At 33.4% G+C, this 17989-nt stretch overlaps 2 protein-coding genes across 5 annotated transcripts; both read left to right on the top strand.

The window, feature by feature from the left end:
• Positions 1 to 433: 433 nt before the first annotated feature.
• On the top strand, positions 434 to 11208 carry LOC106721674 (serine/threonine-protein phosphatase 2A 56 kDa regulatory subunit epsilon isoform). Its single transcript, XM_014516694.2, has 8 exons — positions 434 to 1352; positions 1992 to 2188; positions 5787 to 5981; positions 7894 to 8084; positions 8597 to 8810; positions 9157 to 9276; positions 9470 to 9699; positions 10015 to 11208. The coding sequence occupies exons 1-8, from the start codon at positions 1214 to 1216 to the stop codon at positions 10157 to 10159; spliced, it is 1431 nt and encodes a 476-aa protein (XP_014372180.1). The 5' UTR covers positions 434 to 1213; the 3' UTR covers positions 10160 to 11208.
• A 1206-nt stretch (positions 11209 to 12414) lies between these two features.
• LOC106721690 (GATA zinc finger domain-containing protein 14) lies at positions 12415 to 17177 on the top strand. Of its 4 annotated transcripts, XM_045681893.1 has the most exons (5): positions 12415 to 12792; positions 12863 to 13043; positions 13506 to 15157; positions 15263 to 16487; positions 17104 to 17177. In XM_045681893.1, exons 2-5 carry the CDS (start codon positions 12866 to 12868, stop codon positions 17145 to 17147), a joined length of 3099 nt encoding a protein of 1032 aa, XP_045537849.1. In that variant the 5' UTR covers positions 12415 to 12792; positions 12863 to 12865; the 3' UTR covers positions 17148 to 17177. The 4 variants fall into 4 exon arrangements, 3 of the variants coding, with proteins under 3 accessions (XP_045537849.1, XP_045537851.1, XP_045537850.1); XR_006756325.1 differs by having other exon boundaries at positions 12415 to 13043; positions 15263 to 16564; positions 17104 to 17144; XM_045681895.1 differs by having other exon boundaries at positions 12415 to 13043; positions 15263 to 16511; positions 17104 to 17176.
• Positions 17178 to 17989: the final 812 nt, after the last annotated feature.

Here is a 17989-nt window from a genome sequence, read left to right as displayed (position 1 = left end):
AAAGATGTGTTAATACTTAATGTTTTATTCTAACAAACTTTAGTATTCAGTTCCTATGAAAATCTATATTTTCTTGTGAAATATATGTGTTATGAACTTTACATAAAGAAAGAAATTATTAAATTTTAAAGCTTGTTTAGCAAAAATATGAATTTCAAGCTATTTCCATCAAGTAATGTTATTTGTGCTTATCTGTACCATGTAATCATTCTTGAACGCTACTTTGCATTCCAAGAAAAATGATCATCCGTCTCACAATAATTTATTATTAGATTTCTTGGAATCTCATGTGCTTTGGTAAAAGGAATTACCTTAATAAAATTTTAAATATATTTTAGTGTTTTAAGGTCTTGATTAATGGCTTATTATTACATTTAAATTAAAAAAGTACTTCTATTGGTTATTGGAACATTTTTATATCTCCATCTATTTTCAGAAATAGGTACTTTTGAGTGCTGGCGTTTTCACTGCAAAACCAGTGATGATAGTCTTTTAGCTAGGTTGCAATTGTAAATTAATCGTTGGACAAAGCGGAAAAAGTCGCAGAAGTATATATTTATTCATGTAAAAGTGCAATACATCAAAATAAACTCGTGTGTAGCGAAAAAATGCATCTAGTTTCACTGTGTGTGTCGAAACGGATGGTGAGCGATGGCGAGAATACGGTGATAGATTTTTGGTGTTGAAAATTTGCCCTGTGTCATTGTCGATTTAGTTCTCAATAACGTCTGAGAAATACAATAGTATTGTTTCGACTTTTGTGTACTCCAAAATTGAAAAATCAACTATTTTGAAGAAAATTGTCCAGAAATTAAATTGTCATCGACTGACCGGCTGATATTACACGAGGCTTGTATGTATATGTTACTTCTGCCTACTGGTGTTCGTGACACGCCTCAGAAAATAAAACTGATTTTGTGAATGGAATTGTTCTTTTTTATTATTGTGTCATTTTGGTGATAAAGACGTTTTAAAATTACGTAACTGTTGTGGAATCTTGAAGTGTATAAAGAATGGCCTGAGTGTGAGCACTCTATTGCCGTCATGTGTGACGAAGGAATGTTTGTTTAGGCTGTAGTATTTTGTTGCGACTGTACTAGGAGTGCGCGTTCGTCTCGTCAATTGGACCGGATCATGACACTATCCGAATCAAAACAAGCATCGCATTGATCGCACTCGATATTGTCATTTGGGACACTTTTATATAAGCAAAATGTCTTCGGGAACGTTTGTGGATAGAATTGATCCGTTCGCCAAGCGTTCGTTAAAGAAAAAAACCAAGAAATCGCAAGGTTCCTCCCGCTACCGCAACACTCAGGACGTGGAACTTCAGGCGCTGCCGCTTCTCAAAGGTGCGTGATACACTTTATCTCTGCCTCTCGCTCTTCTATCGTCATTATCTGCTTTGTTTATAAACGTTATCATTATCGAAGATCATCTAAGACAATTAGAAGAATTATTTATTGCAAAACCAATTAGATTTTCGTAAGATTCAACTGTCATTTATATTAAAAGGTTATAGAGAAATTCTTGTTTTATGTAGTGAAGTTGTTTAAGGTTATTTAGTTAAATGTCTTTATAGATAGTAGATATATGTAATGTTAGTTAGCTTTAATGATTAGATGTTTATGTAAAGTGTAAACATAGTTGCATCCATGCACATATGCAATCACAATGTTTGTTGATATTGAGTAAATGAAGAAAATATTTTTTATATACAATTAAATAAATTATGTCGTTCTTAAAAAGAGTTTTGTGTTATGTTTTGTAAATTTTTTAAAACTTTCATATGATACATTTTAAGTAAATAAAAGATTAATAACATTAACAAACAATTTGTTTAAGTTAGTGGAAAGAAGTTGGCATTTTCTAACTATTTAGAAAGAAAATTGTCTGAATAATATTTTTACAGTTTAATAATTAAAATGTAGTCTTGAATTGTTATATTTTAAAAGTATAAAATTAGTTATGGCATTGAAATATAATTTCAGATGTTCCAAATAGTGAGCAAGAGGAACTGTTCATTCGTAAACTGCGGCAATGCTGTGTGGCATTTGACTTCATGGATCCTGTTGCTGATCTCAAGGGCAAGGAGATAAAACGTGCCACATTGAATGAGCTTGTAGAGTACATCACTGGTGGGCGTGGAGTGCTTACTGAGCCTGTTTATCCGGAGATTATTAAAATGGTAATGTTCAAATTATTTTTACTGTAACATTTCAACAGAAAATATAAGTGTAATAAAGGGAGTGCTTAGCTATTCTGAGGAGTTAGCTATTTGGTGTGAATGAGACATGACCAATTCAGCTCTCTAACCAAATACTATTATATTTTGGAAGAACAAATAGAAATTGAAAAGTATTTACTGTAATATGTATTTATTTACAGTCATTTTATTATTTACCTCATACTTTTTTTCAATTTTATAGCACAACTTATAAAAATTTGGTATATAATTGTTGCAGTGTTATGGTGATATTTGTACAACTTGGTTACCAAGTTACGAATTCATTGCTATTTACTACATACATTATGTATAAAGTCCATTTATGTAAAGTCGCCCTAGTCATGTATCAACTCCTTTTCTGGCTTTTTGATTGAATGCTACTTATTTAAATTCAAAACATTGTTCTATTTAGTATTTATTTTAAATTTACATTTATATATCAGAAACTTTTTTTTAATTTCTTATTTAATTTATTTATGTGGCATGTCAAAGTAAAATGAGCAAAATAAACTATTGTAGGGCTTATTTAAATATATCACATTTTACATAATGCCAGGGATTTATTTTTAAATGCTAAAAGCACACTATGTCCGTGAACTCTTTTTCTTTTTAAACACTGGAGATATTAAAAAATCAAGTAAAAGACATTGATTTTTAATTTAAACTGAATTCAATTCACATATTATTTCTAATCATTGTTTTATGCAGGTCACCTCACTATGAACCTAAAACTGACAGATGTCAAATGTGATATATTAAATTGGCCCTACCATAATGATGTTTCTCTAATATGCTGTTCGTAAGAAACGGGATTCTTACCAAGATTAAGCTGTTTGAGCTCACGATTTTTTTTATTACAACCACACAAAATCTTACTAATCTATATATATAAAAGAAAGTCGTGTTAGTTACACTATAACTCAAGATCGGTTGAACTGATTTAGCTGAAAATTTATGGGGAGGTAGCTTAGAACTAGGAGACGGACATAGGAACTTTTTTTATCTTGTGTGCATTTTTTTATTCCGCGCGGACGAAATCGCGGTTAAAAGCTAGTCTATATTTATAAAAGAAAGTCGTGTTAGTTACACTATTTATAACTCAAGATAGGTCGAACTGATTTAGCTGAAAATTTATGGGGAGGTAGCTTAGAACTAGGAGACGGACATAGGAACTTTTTTATCTTGTGTGCATTTTTTTTATTCTGCGCGAACGAAGTCCCGTGTAAAAGCTAGTATTATATATGCAAAGGTGGAGATGTATGGATGTTTTTCAGAAGCTCTATCCAGAATAGATCTTAAATATGATGAAATTTGGCATAGATGTAGAACATAGTCTGGTAGAACACATATGCTATTTATTAAATTCATTTTAAAGAGTTGTGGGCGACTAGTAATATATTTTAACAACAATGAGTGATCATAATTTACTTTTCATGCGGTTCATGTTTTTGGATGTGGAAACACATTCAATAACATGTTGTTTGGCATTTATTCCACTCAAGTTAGATGATGCTGCTTTTAGTTTTTCTTATATGCAGTCAGTATAAATTATTTTCCTTATAAAAGGTTTTCCTATATCCAAATCTTACTTATATTATACATGTGCAAGTTTAGATGGATGGATGGATGTTTGTAAAAGATCACCAGATCTTGATTTTATTTTTTCGCGGAAAGAGTCGCGGGCGACAGCTAGTTTGTTATATTAACAAAAAATCACTATAATAAAAATTAGCTATAGTTATAAATAATATTGTTAAAAAAAAAAAATCAGTCGAATTGATAACCTCCTTCTTTTTGAAGTCGGCTAAAAATGGAACTAATCAATGGGTGCCAAACACGCTTTTTATTATGACTGATGATAGAGGTGGTAAAAAGGAAATAAGTTGAATATTTACTCCAATTTTTATAAGTCACATCTTGTAATATTTCTCTAAATACTTTCTCTAACCGCCTTTTTGTGATCTTACTAGAAATTTCTATCCCAACAGAATAGCTGGTCCCCTCATTTTTTGTCGTCCACTTTAAAAAAACGCTTACGACTTTCCATTCAAAAATGTGTAATCATTTTCATCTAAGGGGTTAGGGTTTGTGTATCTAAATATTCTCGTTGAGTGTAAAGGGGGTTAAGACAAAAAAAAAGAAATTCAATACTTTTGACAGAGCGTCAGTTAAAATACGTTTTTGTGTAAAATATTATAACAGAATAGTTATTTTTCTGTTATAACTGCGGGTATTCCGTATTACCCATATTGTCCTATATTTCATTCTCCTTGAAGAAAGTGAAGAAAACATTTAATTTTGGAGTTGTTTCGTCAGTATAGTACAAAGTATATTATATTATAAGTCAGAATTAAGCTCTCTGCACACCTTCAATTTTAACTGATATTTGTAGGCAAAACTAAAAATTGTTCAGTTTAACTGACAGTTAAAATTTTGCCTTAACTGGGCTTTATCTAATTGTCTTACACTTATTAGCTTAGGTGACCTTGAACGTCCTTATGATTGCCAATTTGTTCATCTATTAAGATTTTAATAAAGTGTTTTATTTTTTCTTTCTAGAACCTAAGTTAGATCTTATTCCTATAGTAGCGGTTCTTTATGCCAGTAAACTGTAATATTCCCAACTAGAGTTAGCAACTAGCGTAAATTCGACGCTATCCAAAACTTTCGAAATAATTATTTTGCTTTCTGTTTAACGGGCATATGTGTTATTGTATACTTGTTAGGTTTTGGAAATTAGCAATATAGTCAAACCTGGATAAGTGAGGAATCTTAATAAGCGAGTCATTTTCCGGTCCCGATAGACGACATCCAAAAGCGAAAAATTCGAGTTAAAGTGAAAGCTCTATAAGCGAGAAAAATATAGTGGTCCCTTGGACTCTCGTTTATCCAGATTTGACTATACATTACAATGTTCCTGTGTATGTATAAAAACTTGTACGTTGATAAAAGTAGGCATAACACCAAAAAACTTGAATGTTGGTGTTAAAAAAATTTAATGAAGCCTTGGTCAAAAATCGATAAACTGATCTTAATTTTAAACGCGTACAAATATCTAATTGGATATAAAACAATGTAATTCGAATCCTGTACATTTAAATGCTGGATATTATTTAAGTGTTATTGAATTGGCGTTGTCACATTTTCATGCTTCCGATTATGGAATAGTGTAATGACTGGCCAAATCACGATATTTAAAAAAAAATAGAAAAATAAAGCGTTATTGCATTGTTTTGAGTACTGTACAATTTCTCATAAGTACTGATAATGATCAGAACCATATGGATTTTTGATTTTCTAAGCAAACTACTGTAATTAGTAAAATTATTAGTGCATTAATTAAAGGTAAAATGATCCCCTCCTGCACAAACAGCTAAGACGTACTTATTTAACAAGTTATGCAATATAGAACTATCAACGACGACGTTATGTATTTGAAGAAAAAAGACATGTGTCACGAAATTATGATTCGGTAAATTAACCGAGCTCTTCAATTTTAATGTATAAAGTTTATGTATTATTTGTGGACATGGTGTTTATAATTATGTGTTTGTTGTAGATATCGGCCAACCTGTTCCGCACTCTGCCGCCGAGTGAAAATCCCGACTTCGATCCTGAAGAAGACGACCCGACCCTGGAGGCGTCGTGGCCGCATCTCCAGCTCGTCTACGAGTTCTTCCTACGCTTCCTCGAGTCGACCGACTTCCAGCCCACCATCGGCAAGAAGGTTATTGACCAGAAATTTGTTTTGCAGGTAATGACACATCTTACTTTATTTATAACATTTTTTTTTTCGTATATTTAATATCATTCATATGCTAGACGCAGGACTGGCCGCGCGTTTTTTTTTTTATAATGTTGGTTGCGACAGTGGAAATAGTACATACATTGTTCACAAGAATAACAAGTCAGGGATTAAATCACAACATTTTCCTTAGTTAAAATTTATACACAGAAAAATTCCTTATTACCTTACCACACTACATTGGAACCTTTTGGGCCTCTTAGATGTAAATTTTTTCAATCATATTTGCAGTTACGCTCATTCTGTGAAATTTCTAATCCTTTTTTTTCTAACACGCTTAAAAATACAACTTTAATAAAGTGTCAATAATCAATGAGTTTACTGCAGACTTTTTGTCGGATTCGTAAAATGTTTTCTTTGTTAAACGCAACGGATATTGCGCCTTATTACTGACGCAGATAAGGGTGGTTATGGCATAATGTGATGCATTATGTCAATACATTCACTATTATATCGACACGAGCAATTCTTTGGATATTGTCATTCAATTGATTTCAATTATACTTTGAGTACTCAAAGCTGAATTTGTTGCTATCTCTGTGTGCCTTAATGGCATAATTTTTTAACCATTGAACGAACGAAAGTACCGAATACTTAATAATTTATTTTTTCGAAGTCCAGCTTTAGATTTCCATTCAATTATGATACATACAAAAATTACACCGAAAATGTTTTTTGCAAACATTCTTCTATTTGTGTTCATGTGTTGTTTTTTAATTTACCAACCTTGTATTTTGTTTACATGATAATTACAAGATGAGTTACAACAATTCGATTATTTGCGCGTTATTAAAAAAGAGAAAACTTTGCATTGTCCCCATTTTTAAAACATCACTTTACTTATCAATGTTACACACTTGGCTACCATCTTACTAATATGGTTATACTAACTGTGCCCGCGACTTCATCCGCGTCAGATACTGTCTTCGGGTAGCGTTTTAATTATTTAGGCTAATTATTTTAGTAAAACGACGTGCTATGCGTTGATGTATGAATGTATAAGAACCGAGAGAGTTTTTAAGTACCACACCAAATGGAGGTAGTTGGTCTTTGCCTACCCCTCTGGATTACGGGCGTGAATTTTGTTGTTACTGTAGTTGTTGTTGTATTTTACTCAAACTTATAAAAAAATTACCACAAAACAGATTAAACTTACAAGGTATTCACATAAACATCACATATTCCCATACAAACTTTCATCCTCTATCCTAAAAATAAGTTTCAAGCTTTTACTTGTAAAATGACTATACTTCCTTACAAATTTCCACCCCCATTTTCAAATCCTAGTAACCCCTTTTTCGCGTTATTATGTCCATTCCAAGGCTATGTCCTTTCTCAGGCTGTAGAGTATCTGTGTACCAAATTTTTTTTAATTCGGTTCAGTAGTTTTGACGTGAAAGCGAGACAGGCAGAGTTACTTTCGCATTTATAATATTAGTAAGGACGTAAGGATTTTTCCTGTTTACTTAAATTTTCTACTCTCCATCTATCCTTTTTTAAGATTACTGAGCTTACTTACTATTTATTGAGATGTTGAATTTTAAATCAACAATCAATTTTATCATTTCATGGCAACAAAATGTTTTTCACAGTTTTATAGGGTGATAACTTATAATAATCCGATAAGCTAATACAAGTACGACGATAGGCGTACACCCCCCGTTATGTCTGAGGCTTAATAAACTTGTTTAAATAGATACCGGTGTTATCTTTGTCTATTGGAATTTATATTTTAGTGAAAATATAAAACCGTTTATGAGAATTTCAACAAAGTAAAAATACATGGCTGATTTTTATCTATTTCTCATTCGTCGTTTTTTGTTTTATTTTTGTGTATTTCTTATTGTTTTTGTATTTGTAGCTTTTAGATTTATTCGACTCCGAGGATCCGCGCGAACGCGACTTTCTGAAAACTGTCCTTCATCGCATTTACGGCAAGTTCTTGGGACTGCGAGCCTTCATACGGAAACAAATCAATAATATTTTCCTACGATTTGTATATGAAACTGAACATTTCAATGGTGTTGGAGAGCTCTTAGAAATATTGGGAAGGTCAGTATTTTACATTTTAAAAATAAATTTGGAACAGCTTAGGATTACAAATGTTTGTTTCTAGGCGATTAAAGCGACAATAACGCACTATGTAATTTCTCAAGGCTTATAACAAAAATTCAGATGTACTGAATAGCGTTTAGCATTTTAAAACATTTGTAACATCTTAGTGTTATAGATTGAATGTCTGCGTTTCTATACAGACTTCAGTTTAAGCGAAAAAAATATAATTGATGAGTGTAATTTGTTATTGTTATGCGTCATATAGCTTTGTTAGAGGTTAACAGTAACTACTATTGTTACCATTGTTTTATTACAACTACAAATGTATATAAAAATCCAATGTCTTAATGAAAATGATTAACTAGATATCGGATTTATCCTTTGAGATGATTTCGGAAAAAATTTCTATGATTATGTTATTTTCCTATAATGTAAAGACATAATTAGTTAAATAAACGAAGTAATAGACACGATGAGTCTGCGAAGTCATCCCACTTATGTTGTTCCAGCATAATCAATGGGTTCGCTCTGCCACTGAAGAGCGAACACAAGCAGTTCCTGGTGAAGGTGCTGCTGCCGCTGCACAAGGTGAAGTGCCTGTCGCTGTACCACGCGCAGCTGGCCTACTGCGTGGTGCAGTTCCTGGAGAAGGACGCTACACTCACTGAGCCTGTAGTGCGCGGACTGCTCAAGTTCTGGCCCAAGACCTGCTCCCAGAAAGAGGTATGCTTTGAATATACTACGATATATTATTTAAAAAAAAAAGAAAACCATGAAAACCATGTTTCAGCAGTGGACTCTGATACTAAGATGGTTTCAAAAAACTATTTGATAGTGCGTAAGCTGAAATTATGCTGTGCTTGACCTCGCAGATAGTATTGGGTTCATAGGATATATGGCGATTTTAGAGATGTTTTATTTTTCAGATATATTTATCTAAATGTACTCAACACTTTAGTTTTGTGGTTTTCTATGATTAAGTTCTGCTTTTGTTATTATGAAAAAAGTATTTCTTTTATTCTTCATTCTTATTTCATAGAGTTAATCTTTGATGATTTTTTACTTGCAGGTTATGTTCTTGGGTGAGATAGAAGAAGTATTGGATGTGATTGAGCCAGCTCAGTTTGCCAAAATACAAGAGCCATTATTTAGACAAATTGCAAAATGTGTGTCCAGTCCACATTTTCAAGTACGTAATTTTTATCAAGATATATATAATGGGAATGTTTTATTTAAAAACCCTACTTTATTAAATACGTAATCTGTTGTTGATACTTTATAGGATATTGACGTATGGAAATATAGCGTTAATCGTCCAAAAAGCGAACAAAGCAGCATGCAATAGAAAGTTATAATAAATACGAAATGTATACTATTTTCAGGTAGCAGAGCGGGCTCTGTACTTCTGGAACAACGAATATATTCTGTCGCTGATGGAGGAGAACAACCAGGTGATAATGCCGATCATGTTCCCGGCGCTGTACCGCATCAGCAAGGAGCACTGGAACCAGACGATCGTGGCGCTCGTCTACAACGTGCTCAAGACCTTCATGGAGATGAACTCCAAGCTGTTTGACGAGCTCACGGCTAGCTACAAAGCTGAACGGCAAAAGTTAGTTTTTTTCACCTTATATTTTTTTTTTTTATATTTAATGTATTAATGTGTTCATAAAATTCTGGTTTATTTTAAAGTTGATTATTAATAACCAATTAATTAACTCCTATTAGTACGTGTATGGATTTACTTTCGTTTAGTACGGTATTTGGTTTTTAATTCAGGCTCGATTGTTGGATACATTTTTTGTGAGTCCAATAATGGAGATTTACTTTTCTTTAAAATTGGGCCTAACAATTATTTTATGTACTTTCGCTGGACCGCTAAGTCCACTTAGAATAATCTGTAATGAGGTTTGTTTGTTTGTTTTAGAGAGAAGAAGCGCGAGAAGGAGCGCGACGAGCTGTGGAAGAAGCTGGGCGAGCTGGAGATAAGCAGCAAGCGGCAGGCGGTGGGTGCGGTGGGCGCGGTGGGTGCGGGGGGCGCGGCGGTGACGGGGGGCGCGGTGGGCAAGTGATGCCCCGCGCCGCCCGCCGCGCGCCCGCACGCCTACGATAATGTCCCCAACACTTTACGGTTACACGATCCATTCGTATTGTCTATTCAATTACAATTTTTGTTAACGACGTGATTAATTTTTTTACACCATTCAATGATTCGTTCGTACGTTCGGGTATTGGGTTGCCACCCGACAATGTATTTGCATTTTTTGTGCATATAAAGTAAAAAAGATTCTATACAGATTAGTTGGAATTTTTTTTTTTGATGGGAATTTATAATAGGGATGATCGAAGTCGACGCTCGTCGAATGCAAACTATTAATGTTGGTCGACATCAGTGTTCTTGTACATATTGCTAGATTTTAATAAAACCACTAAACTCTAAAAAAATGGTATTCGAATAATCTGTTTTATTATAGTTATTGTTGCTTTTGTTAGTGGCGTCGATAGATATGATGTGGTTCTCGACGACGTATCCACGATGTCGTCGCGACGTCGATGTTTCACGTTTTAACATCGACGGTCATCCTTAAATCTGTAAGAAAGCAATAAATTGTACCGAGGCCGGTGAGTTGCCGACTTCGGTACACTGCGTAACGTGGCCGGTAATATTTATTCTAAACTTTATAGTATTGAGAGAAATATATTAAAGATGATGCTATATTTTTAATTTTATACCCTTCTTTATACTAGATATTTATGTGGTACGGTAGGATGGAGCAGACATACAGATCGATGTAAAACTTTTCTCGCTATTAATAATTTAGGATTAAAAACCGTTAGGAAAATTAATTATAGACTTGCATTTTGTGTCGCCTTTTCTAACGTGTCCATCTCACGAGGGGAACATTTAGGTTGCTGAAGGGTGGCAACCCTCATCTGTTGTCCGTCGGTTCGCTCGCGAGCACCCTCTTAACTAAAGTCTCCGCCCCGAATGCACTGTCATCACTCTACTATACTTAGATAGGCGTGCGTACTGCCGATGTACTGAATACATGACAAACTTGTGCGACTACATTTTTTCGCTAAAATTATTTTATATTAAACCCTGTCAGATTATAATTATTAAATTTATAAATGAAAAAAAAAAATATCGCATACATTCTGTAAGTTATATTTTTGTATTCTCTTAGTTTGATCTAAAATATTTGTTATTGAATAACGTTGCAAGATAATCCATCCTCGTTGTGACTATGTCTGAGTCAATATTCGTACATCGTTGGTACGTGAGCATATTATTTTAGATATTTTCCAACATTGTTAAAATTGTTTAAATAATTTTAAAAAGTTGTATGTAATTATAATTAACATATGGTCGTTTGTATTGCATGCTGAAACACCGATATTTGTAATAATCGGGCACCCAGCTTTCGTCTGAATATTTGTACAAAAAAAAAAACAAAGATAGGTAAATTACAAAATATAATATGTTAGTGCGAGGTCCCGGATGTGGTAGGGATCCGTTTCGGGACCCGCGGGTAGATTGTTCTATATGAAATCTTCATTTAAAAATTAGATGCTGAAATAAAAAAGAGTGTAATTTGGTCGTACTATCAACATTCTGTATAGTTACATAGTGTAAATAGGCATTTATTTATTATAAATGAATGGCGGTGGATGATTTAAAGACACGGGTGCGACAGACAGTGTGCGGGCGCGGTCGGAGCGAACTGGTGACTCGACATCGACACAGGCTCGGTGGTAAAACGTTCATTCGATCACATTGGAGTAGAACAATGCTAAAGGTAGTTATAATAATTTGTAAGGGAATAGTCATTAATTTGTATGATATTACTGTAGCCATTAATTTTCTATGATCACCGGCGGAGCGTCGCCGAGCGCCGCCGTCAGCGCCGCAGCGATGTATGTATGTACACTATGGAGATGTTTGTTATGTATAATGTATTAACTTGCAAAAATTAAATATATGATCTTATAAATAAATTACTATTATAGAACACAGTATGGAAATAAAAAAGTTGATTCACATTAATTGTTTGTGTGTAAGAGTAGGCGCCCCGCGACGGCCTCGCTCGCCCCGTCCCGCGCCGCCCGAGCTGTCCCGAGCTGACCCGCGCTGTCCCGCGCTGTCCCGCGCTGTCCCTGGCATATTCTAGCTGCGCATTCGAAATACACGACAAATTTAACATTAATTTAGTTTTTCATTTCCTCTCGAGGCCAAGAGCCGATCGCCATCGAAATCTTCCACGCTTAGGTAGTACTAATATTTACGATTATATATTTTATTTTACTAAAAGGATGTTAACCTTCTTTTAATTTTGTATTACTAATATGTTGTAACGTGTCTGTACTTTGAGAGATGGGATTCAGCTGAAATTTTGATAACACTTGTAACACGTATCTGTATAAAACAATAAAAAAAAGAAACGCATGTCTATGAGTAACATAATTTGACTTATTGTTGTTCAAATGGCCTTCTGTTTTGGTACTGTGTTGGTTGAAGCGGCCGCATAGCGTGCCGGCGACTTGGTACATTGAACCTGTCGGGTCGATATAGTCCACCTTTGATATTCAATCAAGTTCAAGTTTGGCGCATCGCCATGACTACAAGGTGCAAACATACGTCGATACCACACCCTTTATCTAGTGTTCAAAGTGTTCAGTCTATACCCGAGCTGTACGAAGCACGGTAAGTGATTAATAAAAAAGTATTGAAAATAATAGATTTCTTGAATATTATTCGAAGTTTTATATTATAGAAGATGAAAGTACACGGTATGAGAGCCTACATAGAACCGACGCCTGTGCCAAAAATGCCAGCAGGCCTCGTGGAACTGATGGAAGGTCTTTCAAGGGAGGTTTTAAAAAATAATCCAAGTGAAGTATATAAATTTTGTGCACAGCACATGAGGAATTTGCTAGTACTGAGAGATGGTAAACGTAAGTTTAACTTTTTTTGTCATTAGGAACAATGTATATTAATATTATCTTATTGTTTTAATTAATACTCATAGCATAGCTATCTCGTTTAGAACATTGGAAGCAAATAGACTAAATTATATCAAGGCAGGTGATGTAAGCTTAGTGTTAAAGAATTAAAAAATAAATCGCAGCCTTAAACATAATGTTAAATACATTTTTAGCAGACATTATTTTATTACAATTAAATACATACATTCGTTGTACAAAATATAAAAATTAATTTTGATATAGATATATCCATAGCAAAACGATGTAGCAGTTACTGTTGTAATGAAAAAGAAATACCTACAGGTATTCCTTTTTCGAATCCTGTAAATAGGAATTGGTTATTATGGCATTTTATTCAGTTTTAATGCAATGTGTAAGTACCTATAGTAATTTAAAAAAAAAGATCTGATTTTAATATAGTAAAAATTTTAGCACCTAAAAAATATTTGACTTTGGAACAAAAGATAAATAAAGCAAATAACATAATAAATCAAAGAGCAGAGGAAAGACGTCGAAACTTTGATAAGAATATGCAAATAAATGTTGACCAAGATAATATAGAACAATCGCGTGGTAACGATATTGAGATCGCAACTATTGTTATAAATGCTGATAATCTGAATACATCTAAAGAAGATTCGGAATCTCGCGAAGAGAATCAATATCATTCTGAGCATAATATTGAAAAAGGAAACAGTGATCTGGAAAATGGCACAAACATTGTAGACAATGGACACAACAAAACGGATGAAAGCGTAGTTAAAAAAGATAACACTGAAATTAAAACTAATCTTTCAAACGATAATGGTAATGGAAATAATCCAATTTTTGAAACATCTGCAGATCCCCTAGATATCTCGCATATTGTAAATCAAGGGAATAACATTGGTATTGTTAACGACGATAAAATAAACATTGCTCAAACTGAAATGACTGTTGGCGATAAAAGTGACAAGCAATTGTCCATAAATAGCGAAGATAATTGCAATAAAACAGTTCAAAAATTAGATGTTAAAATCGATAATGAAGTAAATCTCGATCATGTTGATACTAATATAAAAATTGATGAGGTACCTAATGTAGTATGTGAATTAAGGACACACGAAATTAATGTGAAGGAAGAAAAAGAAAATAAGCTAGACGATGACTCCGAGGATACTAGAAAGGAAACTGAGCTAAACAATACTAACGATACACACGATGCAAGTAAACAAAATTGTAATGATAGTGGTGAAAACATTGAAGAGAATATTGTTGTAACTATCCGTGATAGTCTGAAAGATGATATTAAAGATATAAATTTCCAAGTAAAGTACATAGACATGGTAGACATCAGCACGCATAATGAAAAAGATGATGGTACTAATGAAGCAATAGAAACGAATCCTGAAACAGAAGCTGTAAATAATAATTTAGAGAAAGAAGACATGCTGAATAAAAAAACCATTGAAGGTACTGAGTCTGTTTCACAAAATAAAGCAGAAAAGGTTGAGAATGTCTGTGAAATTAATAATTATAATCACACTGAAGAAACAGATACTAAGATTATTATTATAGAGGCTGGAGACAATGTTGCTGAAAACGAGAATCTAAAACAGGACATTGAGACGACGAATGAGCTGATAAATAAAACTTTAGACTGTAAATCAGATGATACCATATTAAAAGTGGCATTGGTAAGCGAGCATAAAATTGATGAAATGAGTAATACAGTTGATACTCAAATAAATAACGATGAAAGAAAAGATCATTGTGATTTAAATAAATTCATTAAGGACGAAGATGAGAGTGACAATATTATACTTATTGAAAAGGAAACACAAAAGGAAGATAATAAAAATCATGCAAACAGTAATCATGATAGCTCTCAACTTTCCATTAAAGATTCTGACGACCTCCAGTCAAAAAATATTAATGAGCCCGAAACAAATAAATTAAATAGTTCTAAGACTATGGACTTGGAAACAGCTGCTATAACAATTCAAAAAGTATTTCGTAATTTTCTTTTTAGAAGTAAAACTTCCAGTTTTGAGGAACCAACAAACGTTGAATTTAATATGTTTGGACGTGAACCTGACGCAAAGGTATGTTTTTATATATGTTAAGCCATCAATTATTCTTTAGTAATAGCAGGCCCAAAGTTAAATGTCATAAATTTTAAAATAATAAACTTATGGTGAATATTTCAGGATGAAAGTGGTTTTCCGATTCATAATCAAAATAAAGACAGACGAGTTATGGGTATAAGCAGAATGGATACTGTTTTACAAACGGTCAACGAAGAAAAATCTTTGTCCTTATCTACCGATGACTCTTCTACAATATCGAGCGCTGCTACTGTTATTCAAGCTCATATAAGAGGTTTTCTCTGCAGAAATCGATTGAATCGTAACAAAATCACTTCAAGCGCGTCTCTAAACACATCCAAAGAATCATCACCGGTGTCTTCTGAAGCCGATCCTGACCTTGTTAAAAATAAAACCGTCTTAAACATTCATATTGTCCCTGAAGGTGGTCAATTTGTAAGCAGGGATGAAAGTATATTAACCTCAATGGAATTGTCTTTGGATGGTAGTCCACCAACTTCAGGAAACTTGCATCCATTGGGCTATGATAAAAGCGAACGTAGAAAGCAATTGAAACGGGAGGACGCAATACAATCGATTTCTCCACCTAGTAACAATAGCAGATTGAGCGAAGAGCTGGACTCAGTCAAAGAAGTAATTGTTAATGAGGTTGAAATTGGGAAAACAGAAGAGGTTGATTTCGAAAAGCCTATTAATTGTGAACCTGTTAGTGACCAACAGGAGCAAATAAAGAATGTGCTTAATAGTAACGACAAAATAGAGGGGATAAATAGTGTTGCTGCAGTGGAATCTGCAGATTCTCCAATAACTATTTCTAATAATGATCCTTTACTAAAAAACGAATCATTAAAAAAGCATTCTATCGAGGAAAAATTTAAGGAAAACAATGGGTTTGAAGAAGACAAAACAGAAATAGAGAAAAATATGGCTATTACCATTCCAGAGGATTCTCAACGAAATATTCCTATCTATAATAAAGAATCAAATGATACTGGTGAAAGTGTTAAGGATGAAAATGGGGCAGAACAGGACTCTATTAAGAAAGTGCTTGATGGAAAAGAAAAAACTCAACAAAAGCTTGAACCAGAACGGAATGTTGATTCTCAAAAAAATGTTGCTACTACTCACGATGACGTTCTAAAAAACAATGCTGAGGACAAAGCTGTAACTGAAATTTCTTCTGACGAATTAGACGTAGTCACACCCTTTACACCTACTGAAGAAAAGCTGAATGATTCTGATAAACCAAAGTTGCTACATTCCGGTGAATTTCACGATGTAGTTCTACCAACGAAGGTGTCCCGCAATGAAACGTCAGTCGTCAGTGGTGAGTGAAGACAACTATTATCAGGTGATAAACCATTTCGTTCTATCGAGGCCAACGCATGAACGCTAAGTATTTAGGTAGTTTGTATTTGCCTTTAATTTTCAGGCTTCTTAATGCCACGTAAAAAAAATAGTCCCTTTGAAAATAACAATCAATTCAAGCACAAATTTTACAGTACGTTTTTATGTGGAATTTGAGTAGTCAATATTTAATTTTAATTTAATTGTATAAAGAAAATTCTTCATTTGCAACCAGTAGACACGTAAATAAGGTAAACTGCATACACAAAAATGTAGAAACCTTTTATTTAAATAAAGTCGTAGTTTTAATTTAATTAAATATTTTAAACTTGTCATTTGAAAACACTTTTTTGTAGTTTCTTGCAACGTAGTATCGGTATTTTGTAGAAAATTTGGAATACCACCCAGTTCAATTCCTTACTTATGCCTTACGTATAAAATAATGAGATTGGCGAGATAAAATCGTTTTGTCAAATTAATATACATAACAGTTTTTCTCATCTTGAAAAGTTATGATCAATTTAGATGGCTTGAGAATATTACTAATTTACTTTTTATTAAAATTAATTGCGATAACATACATATTTCATTTTCAGATTTTCACAACGTCCTGGTGTACTTTTTAGTCTGGAACAACTAACAAACTATTATTATTTAAATAGCTCAGCGCTTATAAGTTGCAAATTTTACATTATTCCGTGTTATTAAAAATAACTATTACAAATTTATACTTGTTTACTTTTGATTGTAACCTGACAGTCGAACATCGAAATTATCTACACCAACCTTAAAGACGTAGATGACAAATATTTGTACCTTAAAATAATTTTTTTAAGGTATACATACATATTTGTAGACCTATTTTTTTAAGTTTTTACTTATTAGTATCAATTAGGTTGCTTAATGTTACGGCGAAAAACTACTTATTTAAGTATTATGTTGATTTCGACATAATGTTATCCAGAGGTGGATCCAGGATTGACGACCTCAAGGGTAGACTGAAAAAATTACTTTTAACAGTTATTCTATTTTGATGGCTATTAAACTGACGAATAAATATCAAAGCAGATGTATTGAAAGACGAAATTGCTTCCAGTGGCGAATGGTGGTTACATGATCGCGATCGGGCTTGATTGACCGCTAATTGGTAGGTACTGGCTACCAAGTATGTAACAATTCATACAGATTAACTTAGGATGGACATAGCGTATTGCTGGCAAAAAACTGTTGAAATAATAATTTTTGGGTTAGAATTATTAATAAATTACTAGCTGTCGCCCCAGACTCCGTTCGCGCGCAATAAAAAAAAACTTAGTAGCCTATGTGTTCTTCCGGACTATGTTTTACACACAGGTGGGCACAGTTAATCGAAAAGTTAACTTCGTTAATCGTTAATACGTTAATTAAAAAATTAACTTCGTTAATCGTTAAAGCGTTAAAATTTCGAAAATTTAACGCAAGTTAAAGTTAATCGTTAACAGT

The sequence above is a fragment of the Papilio machaon genome, chromosome 17 (assembly GCF_912999745.1).
Source record: "Papilio machaon chromosome 17, ilPapMach1.1, whole genome shotgun sequence".
NCBI classification, from domain to species: Eukaryota; Metazoa; Arthropoda; class Insecta; order Lepidoptera; family Papilionidae; genus Papilio; species Papilio machaon.
The sequence above is the reverse complement of the archived record's forward strand: the minus strand, read 5'-3'. Positions and strand labels throughout refer to the sequence as shown.